The sequence below is a fragment of the Rattus norvegicus genome, chromosome 5 (assembly GCF_036323735.1).
Source record: "Rattus norvegicus strain BN/NHsdMcwi chromosome 5, GRCr8, whole genome shotgun sequence".
Lineage (NCBI taxonomy): Eukaryota > Metazoa > Chordata > Mammalia > Rodentia > Muridae > Rattus > Rattus norvegicus.
The window spans coordinates 37,069,827-37,085,698 of NC_086023.1; the positions used below are offsets into that span (position 1 = coordinate 37,069,827).

The 15,872-nt window shown below is 34.2% G+C and overlaps 1 protein-coding gene across 12 annotated transcripts in view; it reads right to left on the reverse strand.

Annotated features, from left to right (window-relative positions):
- Positions 1 to 15,872, reverse strand: part of Cnbd1 (cyclic nucleotide binding domain containing 1) — a 373,043-nt gene that overhangs the window by 38,873 nt on the left and 318,298 nt on the right. For 11 of the 12 annotated variants that reach the window (XR_010051716.1, XR_010051717.1, XR_010051718.1 and 8 more), the window contains one exon: positions 931 to 998. Coding sequence is in view for 8 of the 12 variants with exons in the window: in XM_063261275.1 (XP_063117345.1) it covers positions 931 to 998 (68 nt within the window). In the remaining 4 variants the exon portion in view is untranslated. Of the gene's footprint in view, positions 1 to 930; positions 999 to 12,316; positions 12,362 to 15,872 lie in introns of all 12 variants that reach the window. The other variant, XR_010051715.1, reaches the window with a different exon arrangement.

The following is a 15,872-nucleotide window of genomic DNA, read 5'->3' on the forward strand; positions in this document are numbered from 1 at the left end:
GGGCTTAGCATGTGTCTAACTCCAATGATAATAAATATCGAAAGCATCAGGTAAAATCATATGGATTTCAGTAAACTTTGGAAAAAGAAGGAGGCTATCACTTAACACCATACTATAAACAAGTCAACATTTTAAAAGTCACTTAGTCATTGCTAGTCCTTAAAGATCTTGTAGAGCTAAGCCATCAAAATAATTACCCATGTCCTTTGACTTCTCTACCATTTTCTCATGTGACATTTGTATAAGATAAGATGTGCCACATTTTACATATAGCCATAGGGATGTTTAGTCCAATTGAGTTCTAGCTGCTTTTCAAGAGGATCAATGCCTGTAATACAGATGGACTTCCCATAGGTCCTTCTAGTCTACTGTTGACATTTTTCAGTATACCATGTGAGACAATTAATATTGTAGCAAACACTAAGCCTCTATGTCCTTTATAAGCACATTAAAGATACAATTTTATTCAGATAAACATAGTATGTGTGCATGTATTTGTATGTGTATATAGGCATATATCTATGTGTGTATATCATATCCATAATGTTATTCACATAAAACATGTAACTTACAACTAAAATTCCCAAACAAAAATCAACCACATCTTTGAAGTATCTGCTTAAGTTTATAGTATTTCTTTAAAATGTAAAAACCTTCAAAGTAAGGCTACCTACAAACACAGCTCTGGTGAGGTAGATTTTGCATAATAGATTTTGCAGCCTAAAGTCATACTATAAAATATATCCACAGTAAAAGGAGACATACAAGCAGATGAATCATGACAAATATTTTCTTTTTAAGTTTCTTACCATGTTGTTTCCTAAAGAACTAAAGTGAGGATGAAAAAAAGCATTAGAGCATCAGAAATAATTATCAGCATTTAGTTCCCATAACTAATGATATTACTTTAGTATGAAAATTTTTTCTTACTTCTGTCAGATGCCCAAAAGTTGGTTTTGCTGTTTGAATCATAAGTTCCTTGGTTATTGGATCCAGTGCTATGGGAAAATGAGAAAAATAATAATATTATTTTAAAAATAATGGAAAAGCCATAATTTGTTCACTCTTTATTATATCAAAATAAATGACAAAATTGGATTTTCTTTAGTAATAAAACTAATTTATCTACTCATCCCAAATCACATATATAGAAAACCACATAATCTCATAAATTGGAGCATAAATGATTCACTCTAGTTGTCACAGTGTGCACAGCATAATCAAAATTATTATTCCTGATGTACACTTAGAAGAATCATTTCCATGACAGAGTATTAAAATATTATGTTTTATTGTTTTAAAGGACGCCACGTTCCTAAGGTATAGGGAGGTGACCCAAAGTAAGAGGAAACATACAATTTATCTGTCAAATGTATGGCTTTATGAAAGTAAAACAAATTTATTTATAATTATCCTACAAATAGAATAGAATATGTTCTCAATGAAAGTTAAAAGGAAATATGATTGTTGAAATTTGGCAAAGTCTAGATTCTAAAACATAAAAGAGGTTCCTGTGGGTAGTCACAGTAAAGTTAATAAGTAATAGAAAAAAATTTCTACTTCTTTGGACATTTGAAAATTACAAATTAACATTGCTTTCTTACCCCAGTAAAATAACTATCCCCAAGAACACAAACAACAAATGTTTATGGCAATGTAGGGAGAGAATAATCCTTTCCTACTACTGGCAAAGTCACTATGAAAATTAGAATGAAAGATTTACAAAAAAAGTAAAAAGTAATGTTAGAACTATCATATACCTATTATCTTTTATTTGACAAAGGATATATACAGGATATATATGAGCAGTACACATACATCATTTGCTGTATCCTTTATAAAATCTAGGGAGTAGAATAAATCTAGACACCCATCAATAGATCAATTAATAAAGAAAATGAGGGACACACAATGGAACATTGTATTTAGCCATAAAGTGATGAGTAATTAATATCCCTGAGGAGTGAGCATTACATATTTTAAGTAGAAAAAAGTTATGTAATGAAATTACAGAGAGATTAATCATGTTTATCCTATCCAGGAAATATCAGAAAGTTCTCTGTAAAATAAATAAAATTCATATACATTGAAGTCACAGGCAGTCGAGATATATTTGGGCAGATCCACACTGGGGAAACTCAAAGGTAGTAGGGTTTGTAGCTCATTGAGCTACACAGATTCCATGCTTGTAATTGTAAACCTACTCAAAACCCCATGGCAAAGATGTCATAAGATCTGAGTGAAGAGACACACATTAAATCTGTTATTAAAATAAACTAACTTAAACCTGAGAAAAAAGATATTTTCAATAAAATTTATGGGATTCAAATCATTCTGTAGGTCAACCACAATTGGTAGAATGTTTGGTGTGCAAACATTAGGACTTGAGTTTAGTCCCCAGAATAATTTTGAAATAGCAAGTTTTAGTAGCACATTATACATTCAGAACATGAGGGTAGAAACAGAAAGGTTGCTGGGAATCATTGGCTAGTCTGTCAGGCTCAAGCCAAGACAATTGCAATTAGGAAACATGAAGTTCAAGAAAAAGGAAGATCAAAGTGTGGATGTGTCAGACATTCTTAGACAGAAAAACAAAAAATGCTTACAGGAGGAAATATTAAGACAAAGTATGGAGCCTAAACTGAAGAAAAAGTCATCCAGAGACTCCATGACCTAGGGTATGCATACCATATACAGACACCAAACCCAGACAATACTGCGGATGCCAAGAAGTGCAAACTGACAGGAGACTGTTAACAGCTGTCTCTTGAGAGGCTCTGCCAGAGCTCAACAAATAGAGGCAGATGCTCAAAGCTAATCATTGAACTGAGAACTGAGAACCAGTCCCCGATAGAGGAGTTAGAGAAAGGACTGAAGGAGCTAAAGGGATTTGCAACCCCATAGGAAGAACAACAATATCAACCAACCAGACCCTCCAGGGACTAAACCACTATCCCAAGAGAACAAAGGGATGGACCTATGGTTTCATCTGCATATCTGGTCTCAATGGGAGGAGAGACCCTTGGTACTGCAAAGACTCAAAAGCTCAATGCCCCATTGTAGGAGAATGTCAGGGCAGGGAGGTAGGAGGGAATCGGTGTGTGGGTGATTGAACACCCTCATAGAAGCAGGGAGAGCGCAGATGGGATAGGGGGGTTAGGGATGGGAAACTAGAAAAGGGAATAACATTTGAAATGTAATTAAATAAAATGTCCAAAAGAAAAAAATACAATAGCAGCAACAACAACAACAAAGAAAACAGGTGAAGTAAAAATAGTTAACAACAAGAATGACAAAAACAAAATAATAAAGTTACAGAGTCTTAGGGCATGGCTTAATAGAAACTGAATATGAAAACCAACAAAGATCAAGGCTTCTATCTCTTTCCCTATCATTACTTGCTCCATCTCATTCTTCTTTCTTTTTCTTCACCATGCAATGCGACCATCCCAAGTGCAGTCTCATACAATGTTATAATTCAAGAAAATTATCAGGAGCTTCTTTGTTAGAAATGATGCTGAGTTTTTCTACACCAATAAAATTGTTTATATTGCATTAGATGAAGGCATAGGCCTAGACTATTTAAATCTCTGAATAAACTTTCTAGGTCTTTAAGATAAAGAGATAAAATTTTCTGAAATAAGAAACAAATAGAGATAATTCGGATTTGTTCATGAATATTAAATCACTAAATGCCACCCTACAGGATTCTTGTGGTATTATATGATTATCAGAGGATTTTTAAAGTAAGTGAATTATTTAACTACATACTGTATTTAATCCTGTCACAATTTGACAAATGATAACTTGGCCTCTCAGGAAAACCAAACAAGTAGCCTCGTCAGGATTTAATCAGGGAATATCTAACTTGATATAAAGTTAGAATAGATGCTTTAGCAAAATTTAGATACTGTTTCTGTTGTTGTGAATTAACATAAGACAACAAAAGTTGCATAAACTTTGTCTTGGTTCTGTGGTTTGTTGCCTAATCTAAACAGAAATATTGTTTGTCATAATTTAGGCTACTTATATTATACACAATTTTTCTTATATGCTGACTTTTCTATACCTATATCATAATATTATATTTAATAATTTAGAAAATGAAATCAAGTATATCAGAAAAAGGTCTCCAAATGAAGAATAGAATAATAATTGTATAATGGCCAGTTTAACATATTAAGTATTCTGAATAACAATCCACTTTCATTTCATTCTAGCTCTACTCATTGCAAAGACAGAAGTCAAAGTGCACAAACACATTTCTGTGCTTCAGTTGACTCTGGTACATGGGGTTTTCACTCCATTTCTAACATTTAATGGGCAGGGATGGGTGCAGAAATATCAGGTGATTCCATTTCAATAATTATGGTAGTCATAAGAGAATTATTGTTTCCTCTCCTTTGTACTCATAGAAAGTCCTGAGGAGGAACAGCTGGAAAAGTAATGTCAGATTGATCTGCAGGATGTAATTCAAAGGGTCATGCTGTTAGCCGATTTCCCCAAAGAAGAATGCCCTCAAGAGTTGACAGATTTTCATGAGCATGTGTATGTGGAGCTTTAAAGCTCACTAGCTGTGAAAGAAATGGCCTATATCTGAGCTCGCTCTACAAAACAATAACAGTTTCTGGGAAGAGATACATGATGCTTCTCTTTCATTCTAAAATTGAAGTAAAATTTATAAAATTTTGGATATTATAACTAACTAAACTTACATTTGTGGGATGAAATTGATAAACTATAGAATACATAAAAAGTACAAAACACACACACAGACACAAACACACACACACACACACACACACACACAGTATGCAACTATAGCAAATTCTATGACTGGTTTTAAGACTAGCTAATATTTTTCTGCCCTTGTCAAATATGAGCAGAAGTACTCTCACTATGGTTCATAGAACAGAAAACTAATATCATCTATTATATATGATAGAACATATAGTCTTTTGTACAGAATTAATTTGTGTCTCTTTAAAATGCTTTGTAAAACTCACGGGCTAAAAACAGTTAAGGCAGTGAGAGTATTACACAATATAACTCACAGTTTTTGTGATTTTTCTGGTGCTTATATTTCCGAACTTTTTTTTTCCTCTAAATATTTAAATTTATTGTCATAGATAATTATAATAGCCTGTTTTGGTTTTTAAAAGGCACCACCTGCATGCTTTTATCATATTCATATAAGAAATAAATCATTTCTCTTCTTCTGTATAAACTTCCTTACGAGTCTTATTAACTTCATTTTTCTTTTCAGTTAGCTTGCTACTTTAATAACACTTTCTGCTGTTGGACTGACTCCAAATGGCAAATTATGTTTTGTTAATTTTGATGATTATTTTATTCCTTGAAACTCATTTCCTGAAAATCTATTCTCTCCTCATACAATATATCCTGATTATATTTCCTCTCAGTTTGATCCCAACTTTCCTCTGATCTAAATTCACTACTTTTCTTTCTCTTATTAGAAAAGAATATAATAACATCAAAGCATAACTAAATAAAATGTAATAAGATAAACCAAAAACCATCATATCAAAGTTGCCCAAGACAAAACAACAAAAGTAAAAGAGCCCAAGGAAAGAAAGATACAAGAATCAAAGACCCATTCATTCCCATACACATGAGTTCTATGAAAGTACTAAACAGAGAGATATCGTATATGTGCAGAGGACCCAGTAAAGATCCATGTAGGCCCTGTGCTTGCTGCTTTAGTCTCTGAATTCTTATGAGCTTTCCTTGGTCGATTTAGAGGGCCTTGTTCTACTGGAGACGTCTATCCCCATTAACTATTGCACTCTTTCTGCCTCCTATTCCATGGGGTTTTCTAAGCTCTAATGGTAGGGATTTGATGGGAGCTCTGTGTTCCAAGCCCTTTCCTCTCCTCTCCCCATCCCTTGCTCCTTCCCACTCCCTGTCCCTCTCCCCCTCTCATTCCCTCCCTTCCTCTTTCCTCTCCCTCTCCCCTCCCCATCCTCCCTTCCCCCCCTCTCTTCATGTTTGTTCAACTCATTTCAAATATTATGACACTGATGATAACCTTTTCATTTCTTGTATTTTATCATTTCTAAGATCTCTACAAACATAATGTCATTTATTACAATCAATAAATGTTGATATAGAATAAGTGTATTCACTTAAATATAAATTCTTTACAATTTCCTCTGTATGTATTGTTAATCCATGGGTCTTTCAAGACAATTTTTCTTTGTTGTAATATAACAACAAAGGGGACTGAACCCAGGGCCTTGCGCTTTCTAGGCAAGTCTCTACCACTGAACTAAATCCCCAACCCCTATAATTGAATTTTTATTTTCTCTGTTTTGTCAGGATTAACTGTAGAACACATTCTTGTGACTCATCCTCTAAAATAAGATGAAATGTGATAGAAAAAACCAATATGTGTTCTGCCTTATAACATTTCTTCAAACTTACATACTACTATTGATATTTTTTTTACTTTGATATCACATTTGTTCATAAAACTTCCCCACTTAAAATGTACAACGTGTTAGTGTTTAACATATTCATCAGTGAGTTCTGGGACATTTGTATCAATGAAGACAATATGCCTATAAGCCCTATCTCTCCATTTCCAGCACCACACATACTTGTAAACACTCACTCATTTTGCATCTTTACAAATTTTTACATTTTGTACATTTTTCCATGTTAACATAATTTGTAACATTTGTACCTGGGATTTTTGGCATAATTTTTAATGTTTTTTTTTCAACTAAGTTTATAGGATAAGTCAGTACTTCATTATTCATGATGGATGGGTAACATAGAATATGGCATACTGTATTTTCTTTATTCATTCATCACTTGATTGACATTTAGTTGTTCCCCATTTGAAGCTATTACACATATGTATAATGTGGCTTTGAACATAAAAACTGTGTAGATATCTGTTTTAAACCGGTTGTATATATGTTAGAAATAGAAATGCAATGACATGGGAAAATTCATGGTTTTCTCTTTGAGAACTCCAAAACTATCTTCTAAACAACCATTTTGCATTCTTACCAGTTATGTTTAGAGACTCTATACTTTTCAGGTGCTGACTGATGTAAAATAACCCATACTCTTTTCACTGTAAAGTCGAAGTGGTATCACACTGTTGTTTAAAGTTGCATTTAAAAGGCTTGTTTTAAAGCACTTATATGTCTGCACATACATGCTGATATAGGTGTTATTTGTTTCCCAAGGCCAAAGAGGGAATAGGATCCTCTACAGATGAGTTGCAGGCAGCTGTGAGCTGTCCAATGTAGATACTGGAAACTGAACTTGAGTCCCCTAAAAGAGCAGTATATACTGTTAATCCTGGAACTATCTCTCCAGATCTTGACTCTCATATAAAACTTGATAAAATAAAGGCAAACTTCTTTAGGAAAAAGCTGGCTTTATTATTGAAAGACAATACATCTTTATATACCAGGCCCAAATAAGTTAATAATAATTTAGGGTGTTTTTTTTCCTATTCTGTGAGTAGTTCGCTTTAGTTTTTCTGTTTTATTTTTTAATTTTTTTCAAGAGTTTTCTTTGAAACATATTTTGAAGGTAGGCATAGTGGCACACACCTTTAATTCCAGCACATGAGAGTCAGAGGAAGGTTGATCTGTAATGAGTTCGAGGCCAGACTATTCTACATAGTAAATTCAGGACAACCAGAGGTATGTATTGCGACAATCTCAAACAGCAGCAAACAAAACCCAAATGAGATGTATGGTTGATTGGTCAGTTGGTTGGTTGGTTGGTTGGTTGGTTGGTTGGTTGGTTGGGTTGGTTAGGTTGATTGGTTGGTTTTTGGTTTGCTTGCTTGCTTACTTACTTAAAAGCTTTGGCATAGTTATTGAAAGTCAATAGAGGGAGCCAGTTTTATAATAAAAAGCTGAGGTGGGGAAAATATCAGGTTCCCTAAGACATGCCATAGGCTATGAATTGAGTTTGCTATTCTGAGAAATCTCATAAAATTGAGATTCAAAAGAAAAACTGGGGTGAAGAACCCTGAGAGGGTGAACTGGGAGGGGAGAAACATTTTGGGTGTAGATAATTAATTTTTAAAAAGACTTAAAAACAAAAATATGAGCTACATCCCAAGACTATGCAAACAAATTTCATGACTAGTGTATACAACACTTTAAAAAAACCAACTACTCCTGAGCATGAAGCCTGCCTTGAAATGTAGTTGCTATACCCAGTGTCATTCCACTAGGGATATTTTTTTCTCCTAGCAGCAACCAATTGAAAATGGCTTCTTGGTTAGGGTTGGACTTTGTTTTCCTTTTCTCTTCTTGGTGCTAGAGTTTTTACCTGGTTTAACTTATACTGACTTTGTGTGAAATGTCACAGTCCTTGTTTGTTCATACTTGCATTATATTTGTTGTGTTTAGAAGACATTTACTCCTGGGAGTCATCCACCTCTGGCTCCAATGAGCTGCCTACCTGTCTTCCATATAGATCCGGGAACCTTGCAGGGAGAGGTATCATTCATATTTTCCATTTAGGGCTGAGTGTTCCAACCTTACTCTGTGTATGTAATCTAGCTATGAGTCTCTATGTGAAATCCCATAGGTTGCAAGAGAAAAACTTCTCTGATGAAATCTCTAGTTTTATCAAGGTGGTAATTTAAATGGGTGATACTATACTGCCAGTTGATATCACTTAAGCTACAATAAATTCAGAAACCAACCTCTACTCTTGGAATAGATTGTACCTTAACGTAATGCTTTGTAAATGATGTACAATTTAATTTATGAGCCACTATTGAGAACACTTATCTTTGTTCACACAAATATTGACTTAAAATTTCTTATTATCCTCACATGGCTTTAGTAATGATTGCACCAAATAATGAGTTTTGAAACACACATTAAACTTTCACTATTTTTAGTTAACCCTATTATTTCTCCCAATGTTACCTATATCTTTTGGTGTCATTAAACAATTGCCCCATTTTTTTCTCAAAAGTCATCCTTTAAAAAAATGCTTTGCAGCTAGTGGGTATTATAATACACATATAAATAAGGGTTTTTTTTAATTTATTCTTTCAGAGACTCAACAAAATCTTTAATGTTTGTCTTGAAGTTGGGCATTAAAATTGAAGCACTGCTCAGTATCTCCAGTAAGTACAAGTTTGCATCATGGTGAAGACTGCTTTCCAAACCTGTTCCAGAACTAAATGAAAAACGTCCGCATAGGCAAATTAAATACATCAAAGTTGTCAAAGACTAACCTAGGTTTCTTATACAATTACTCCTGGATTACTGAAAATATGTAATAATTTTCAATTAACTGTGTTCACATAATTTGTTTATATAATTACAGTGTATATATCATACATTTATTATGAAACCATATTTGAAGATTATATTTAAGAAACAACATTTATTTCTATCTTTCTGGTTATTTTAACTCACATTCCAGTCATTGCCCATCCCTATCAGTCCTATCTCCCATGGTTCTTCCCATTCCTCCTTACCCTTGCCTCTGATAGGATGCTTTCCCCACACCAGGCCTCTGCCTTCCTTGGGACCTCAAGTCTCTTGAGGATTAAGCACATCTTTTCCCACTAAGGCCTGAACAAGCAGATCCCTGCTATACATGTGCTAGGGCTCTCTGACTGGCCTGTGTATGTTCCTGGTTGGTGGCTCAGTCTCTGGGTAATTTGAGAATGTTGGTCTTCCTATGTGGTCACTCTCCCCTTCAGCTGCTTCAATCAATCCCCTCATTCATCCATAGGTGTCTCAGACTTCAGTTCAATGGTTGAGTGTATCTGTTTCTGCCTAAGTCAGCTGCTAGTAGAACTTCAGGCTCTCATGTGTAAGCACATCATAGCATCAGTAATAGTGTTGGGCCTTGTGCCCTCCCATGAAACGGATTCTAAGTTGGGCTGGCCATTGGACTGCCTTTCCTTCAGTCTCTTCTCCATTTTTGTCCCTGCTGTTCATTTACAGGAATAGTTCTGGGTCAGAAATTTTGACTGTGCATTCTATTGGTGGTAGTGTCTGCAAGTTGCAATAGTCTATTCTATCCCTGGCTAGAACTGTGAAATTTACTTTAGAATTTTTTTTGTCAAAGTCTGCCTTCTTTGTCTTGAAGCTATACCGTGTGTGTGTGTGTGTGTGTGTGTGTGTGTGTGTGTGTGTGTGTATGCACATTGCATTTTGAGGTCTGAGAGTTGCACTAACTTCTGTGTATAGAAACTTAAATTTAAAAATGCAGATCAGCACATTGTCCATTTAGCAGAATAATAAAAGTAGCTCGTCCTTGGAGACTGTAAACTTCCAACAACGTCCTTCGTCAGAATTATAGTATCGGACATGTGACTCCTCACATGGAATTTTACATATATATATGTATATGTATACATATACATATATATGTATACATGTATATATACATGTATTTATATATATATGTATATATATACATATATGTGTGTATGTGTGTGCATATATATTGCATCATTAAAAGAACAGATTAAAACCTAACAAAAATGATTTATCTCTATTAAAGGATTTCTTTGATTTTAATAGGATTTATGTCTATATATGTTGTTTTGTTTGCTCATGTGATATTTTATACTTTTTCATACCTTTAATATCTCGTATAATTTCTGCTGCTAAGAAGCTCTAAATATGTATTTTGCCTTTTTAAAATCTACTATTATTGAGTGTGCTTATGACTTGAGGGAGGGCACATTTATACTGAGGTTTACATCTGGAGGTCAGAGTACAACTTTAGGGAAATGTTTCCCTTTCACTTTACATGGTTCCCAACTGAACAAAAGTTTTCAGGTTTGTATGACAAGTGCCTCTTTAACCCCTGAGCCATATTTCTTGCTCTTCTTTATTTTACTATTTGCTTCCTATTTGTTCAGTGTAAGGTTACCTTTTCATTATTCACATTTTATTATTTAGCACTATTTTGCTTTTTATTTTATATTTATAAATGCCAGCACCCATTCTTTTATTATATAAATTAACGGGTTTCATTAAGATAGTTTAAAAATATTCCCCCTACAAATTAAAACATCCATTGTTATTGCAATATTCTCCTGTTTACTCACTAAAACATCCAGATTTTATTCAGATATAAACATAAAGATCCTTTTTAAGGTACCTTATGTAGATTATGCACATTAAATTTTGTAGTGTTTCCCATTATCTTCAAGAAATGTTAGTTCCCTAAGTCAGTGCTATAGCAGATCCTGGGTGCTAATGACATTGTTTGATTCATGTTCTCTTTCTCTTTTAGCAAACATAATCTCACTGCTCATCACAGACTCAAGAAAAGTGTGACAGATTCACTTGGTAAATATTTAGAATTTTTTTACTAGTTTTGAATGTAAAACTGTCAGCAGTATTTGGTATGTTTATGAATGTATGTGAATATGTATGTATGTGACACTGTGTGTGTGGGGGGGGTATGGCGTGGTGTGTTTGAGAGACAGAAAGATAGACAGAAGTTCGGTAGGGAGAAACTGATTTTAAAGTTTTATAATATTATACTTAGTTATTTGATCTGAATAATACATGGTTATCTACTTAATTTTCAGGAACAAAAAGAACAGAATACAATAACCATTTATTTTAATGACTTGTTCTAACTTTTATAGCCTTATTAGCAAGAAGTTTATATGAATAACAAAATCTTCCATGGCAAAAATTATATTCATACTTGCTCATGAGTAGCAATCATAAAGGTCAACCTATGCTTACCTTGAAAGTTTAGAAAAGTATAGGAGAAAAGCTCTCAAAGATAGGATTCAAAAATGCAATATTAGTCATATACGTGCCTTTTTCAGACACAAAAACAAAGGATTATACCCACATATAATATATTCATATTGCGAAAGGTCATATATCCTTGTTCTGGTAGTGCTTATTTGATAGAGACATCTGAAATTTTAGCATTATATATAACTTTCAGAGTCTAAAATAGGACAAATCAAGGCAATCTGGATGAATGATCTATGGGTATCATATAGGGCACAGTGGCTATCAAGGTTCGCAATGTGTTCTAAAACCAGCAATAGCAGTTCTTAGTATCTCCAGGGTATTGCAGTATTAGACCTCAATCTAGGACCACTGTACAGCAAGTCTGAAACCAAATGTTGCTTCCATTGCTTAATACCAGCAAAGGTCACTAAGTAGTCAATAAACCTGTCTTTTTTTTACCTATACTGCGTATAGGTAAATCCTTCAGGAAAGAGAAAGATATGAGTTCTATGTACACTAACAAGTCATCTGAAAATGTACACATTGTACAGTTCTATATTTATTATAAAATAGATTCTCACCTTAAACAACATATCCTAGTAACCATGGTAGCATTTGCTTGTTATCTGAGAGTGAGGGAAAGATGAGAAAATTATTAGTCTAGGTTCGGTCTGGGCTACGTATAAGGCACCAGGTCATTTTGAACATTAAACTGTAAACTTCACATACGTGAAGTAAAAGGTAAAGAAGGAGAAGAGGAGGAGGAGTAGGAGGAGGGAAAAAGAGAGGAGGGAAAAAAGACAGAAAGTCTGACAGGGGAGGGAGTGAAGAAGGGAAGAAAAGGGTAGGAGGGAAGGAGGGGAAAAGAGAAAGAAAGAGAAAGAGAGAGTGAGAGAGAGAATCAAGAAAGAAAGAAAGAGAGAGAAAGAAAGAAAGAAAGGAAGAAAGAAAGAAACAAAGAAAGGAATGAAGGAAGAAAGAAAAGAAAGAAATTAAGACAGAGAAAATGAAGGAAGGGATGGGGGGATGGATGCATAGATGCAGGGAGTAAGAGACAAGGTGGGAAGTAATGAAGATAGGAAGATAGATTGGTTGCACTAACCAAATAAGTAATTGAGATAAAACTCTGAACACTCTATGGCACTGACTGGACATATTTCTATGACTAAGCTGTTGGACAGGCCACGAGCAAAATCTAATGACTCAAAAGACCAAATAAAGGCAAGGCCTCCTCAGAGGTCAGTGCCTTCCTCCAGTCAAGCCATGAGTGATGCTATTCAGACATAAAGAAAAGCAGTTCTTGGGAAATGCATCTTGGGAAAGACCAGCATGAGCTTGACTACCTCCTGATAACACCAGGTTCCTGGATGCCAATGTAACACATTGAATTCTTAAATATATCTTTAATAAAAGAAAATCAGAAAATCTCATTTGGAAGGAGAAAAAATTTTTCTGCTTACTGGACATTTTTTTAAACATTTTATTACCACAAATGTAATATGAATTTACTTCTAATCAACAAGAAGATTGTTTTTATATAAAATGAATGGTATTCTAAAATTTCCATTTGGTTAAAACAATAAGAAAGAAGTGTATCATCAGAGATCTCCTCTCGTTTTGAATAAAATATTACATATTCTTAAGCAAGAAGTTTCTTTAGAGTTCTAACCACTTCGTCTAAGTTTTGAAAAAAAAATTACTTGAGTGTCATTAAAACAGTATTCATTCCTGCTGAGATTGTCACAGTAGAAAGATTCAATACAGACATCTGAAAGGGAGCTTAGAAAGTATACATGAATACAAACAGTGGCTGCAATAATGATGCTTAGAGGTTTTAAAGGAGCATGTCTGATTCCAGTAAAAAAGACTGCAAACACCAAATAATATGTTATTAATGTGTGTATATACTGACAAATGACATTGACAACAGTACCAAGTTTGTTGATTTAATGTGGATTAAACACTTGTGTGTGTGTTTGTGTGTATGTGTGTGTGAGTGTGTGTGTGTGTGTGTGTGTGTGTGTGTGTGTGTCTGTGAAATAAGATACATTTAAAATATCTTTTCAGGTTAGCCCTGCCTGTGAAAGTCAGTGCAAAACTGTGCTGGTAGCCTGTAAAACAAGATGGAAATTAAACACGGCCTTAAGTGAACCTCTGTTGGATTTTTGTATGTTTCTGAAAACTAAGGGCACCGTGCTTCAATTTCAACACGTAGAGACTTCTTAACAGAGCAAGTGGAAGGAGCAGTCTATGATTAAACCACCCACCAACTTGATATTCTCTTGGTCGAAGATAATATTTTTCCTCTCTGTTCCTTTGCTCACACTATGTTTTTTACAACTTTCTCATTATATTCATATATGTTAAAAGAAAAAATCCAACCTGAACGTTTTTTTTCCATTTATTATATATGAGTACACTGTAGCTGTCTTCAGATACACCTGAAGAGGGCATCAGATCTCTTTACAGATGGTTGTGAGCCATCATGTGGTTGCTGGGAATTGAACTCATGACCTCTGGATGAGCAGTCAGGTGCTCTTAACCACTGAGCCATCTCTCCAGCCCTCAACCTGAACGTTCTTAAATAGTAAGTAGTTACTGATACATAATGTTCTACAAAAAGAAATGTGGTTTTTAAAGTTTGTTGGTTTACTACTGCGTTTTATATCAGTACGAAGGAAAGCTTCCAAGGGATTTAAACGTAATTAGAACTGGGTCACATATCATTTCCTAAGCTAATTATTAACAAGGAATGAAAGACTCTTCACACATTCAGAGATATGTGTCAGTATAACTGTATCAAATGATATTTTGAGTTATGGAAGATAAAACTGGTATTCAGAGTTCAATATTAATACTTATTTCCATACACTTCAAATTCACCCATATGTGAATAAAAAATATTAACTTCCTACCAAACAGGACCTAAGCTGTTACTACATTTAACCTAGAACCCGCCTGGACACTATTTTGAAATTCGTGTGTTGTGAATTCAGCCCCCTTTGGTACTTCAAACTGTGGTGAAATGTGCATTGTTTGTTGTATAACAGATCGAGGCCAGGAAAACACCACATCTGAAAAGTCAACATTAGGGAACGGCACGATGTTGATTAGCACACTTTCACGAGTTCCCAGCACATATCAGACTCAATGACACATTGAGGAGGAGGGCGTCTTGCTCACCCAACAAGCTATCCTAAGCATCTGGCATCTGTGACAAAACCACTGCTCTTCTTTTTTCCATTTGTATATCTAAGATGGATACACATTCCTTTTTATTTTGGAGGGAACAAGCCTTCAGCCCTTATTTTCCACTTTAGTATAAAATTAGAAAGTCAACTATGCCTTTGAAAATGAAATATTCTAGGGTCTTATCTAGGATACTATGTTTATTTCCATGTAGTTATAACTTTAATAGGATTCCTATGTATTTATGTATTTACTTTGAGGTATTTGTTTGACCTTCTGAATGAAAAAACATATTCATAAATAGATTTTGAGTGTATAAATTTCTAGTGCCACTGCAAGCTTTTATGGAATAACTTCGTAAATTAATGACTATAAAATGATACATTAAACCTAACTTATGGCTAAGTCCTCCAGGCTACATTTCAGGATCTTCTTTAAAGAGAAAGACTCATTTGTCAGAAACCATATACGGGCGCTTTTTGAAAAACACAAAGCTCAAAAGCACTTTCTGAGACAAATTCATTAAATTAAAGTTCCAAGGACTAGTAATGTAGTTTAGTTATGCTTTCAAAACCAATATATAGTGAAAGCAACCCTTTCTTTTGCCAGGCTTATTTTGAAAGTACAGTTACCTGTTTCCTAATCTTATCTAATAATCTTTCTACCATTCTGCTTCTCAATATATCAGACATTGACTTCAGATTATAGCCCAGTTTTTATAATATAAAGAACCAAATTACCAGTCTTTCAATTTGTGTAGCAATGAGTGTGAGAAAAGCATCTATAAATAAACTTTTATTAACTGATGGCACCATGAGAGGATTAACTATGTCCCTTTCTTGAAAATTCTTAATAGTAGCTACAAAAATAATCAATGTTTTTAATATCCTGATATTTTTTCCAAGATCTAAATCCTTTCTTTTGTTTTTAAATATGCCTATAATATAA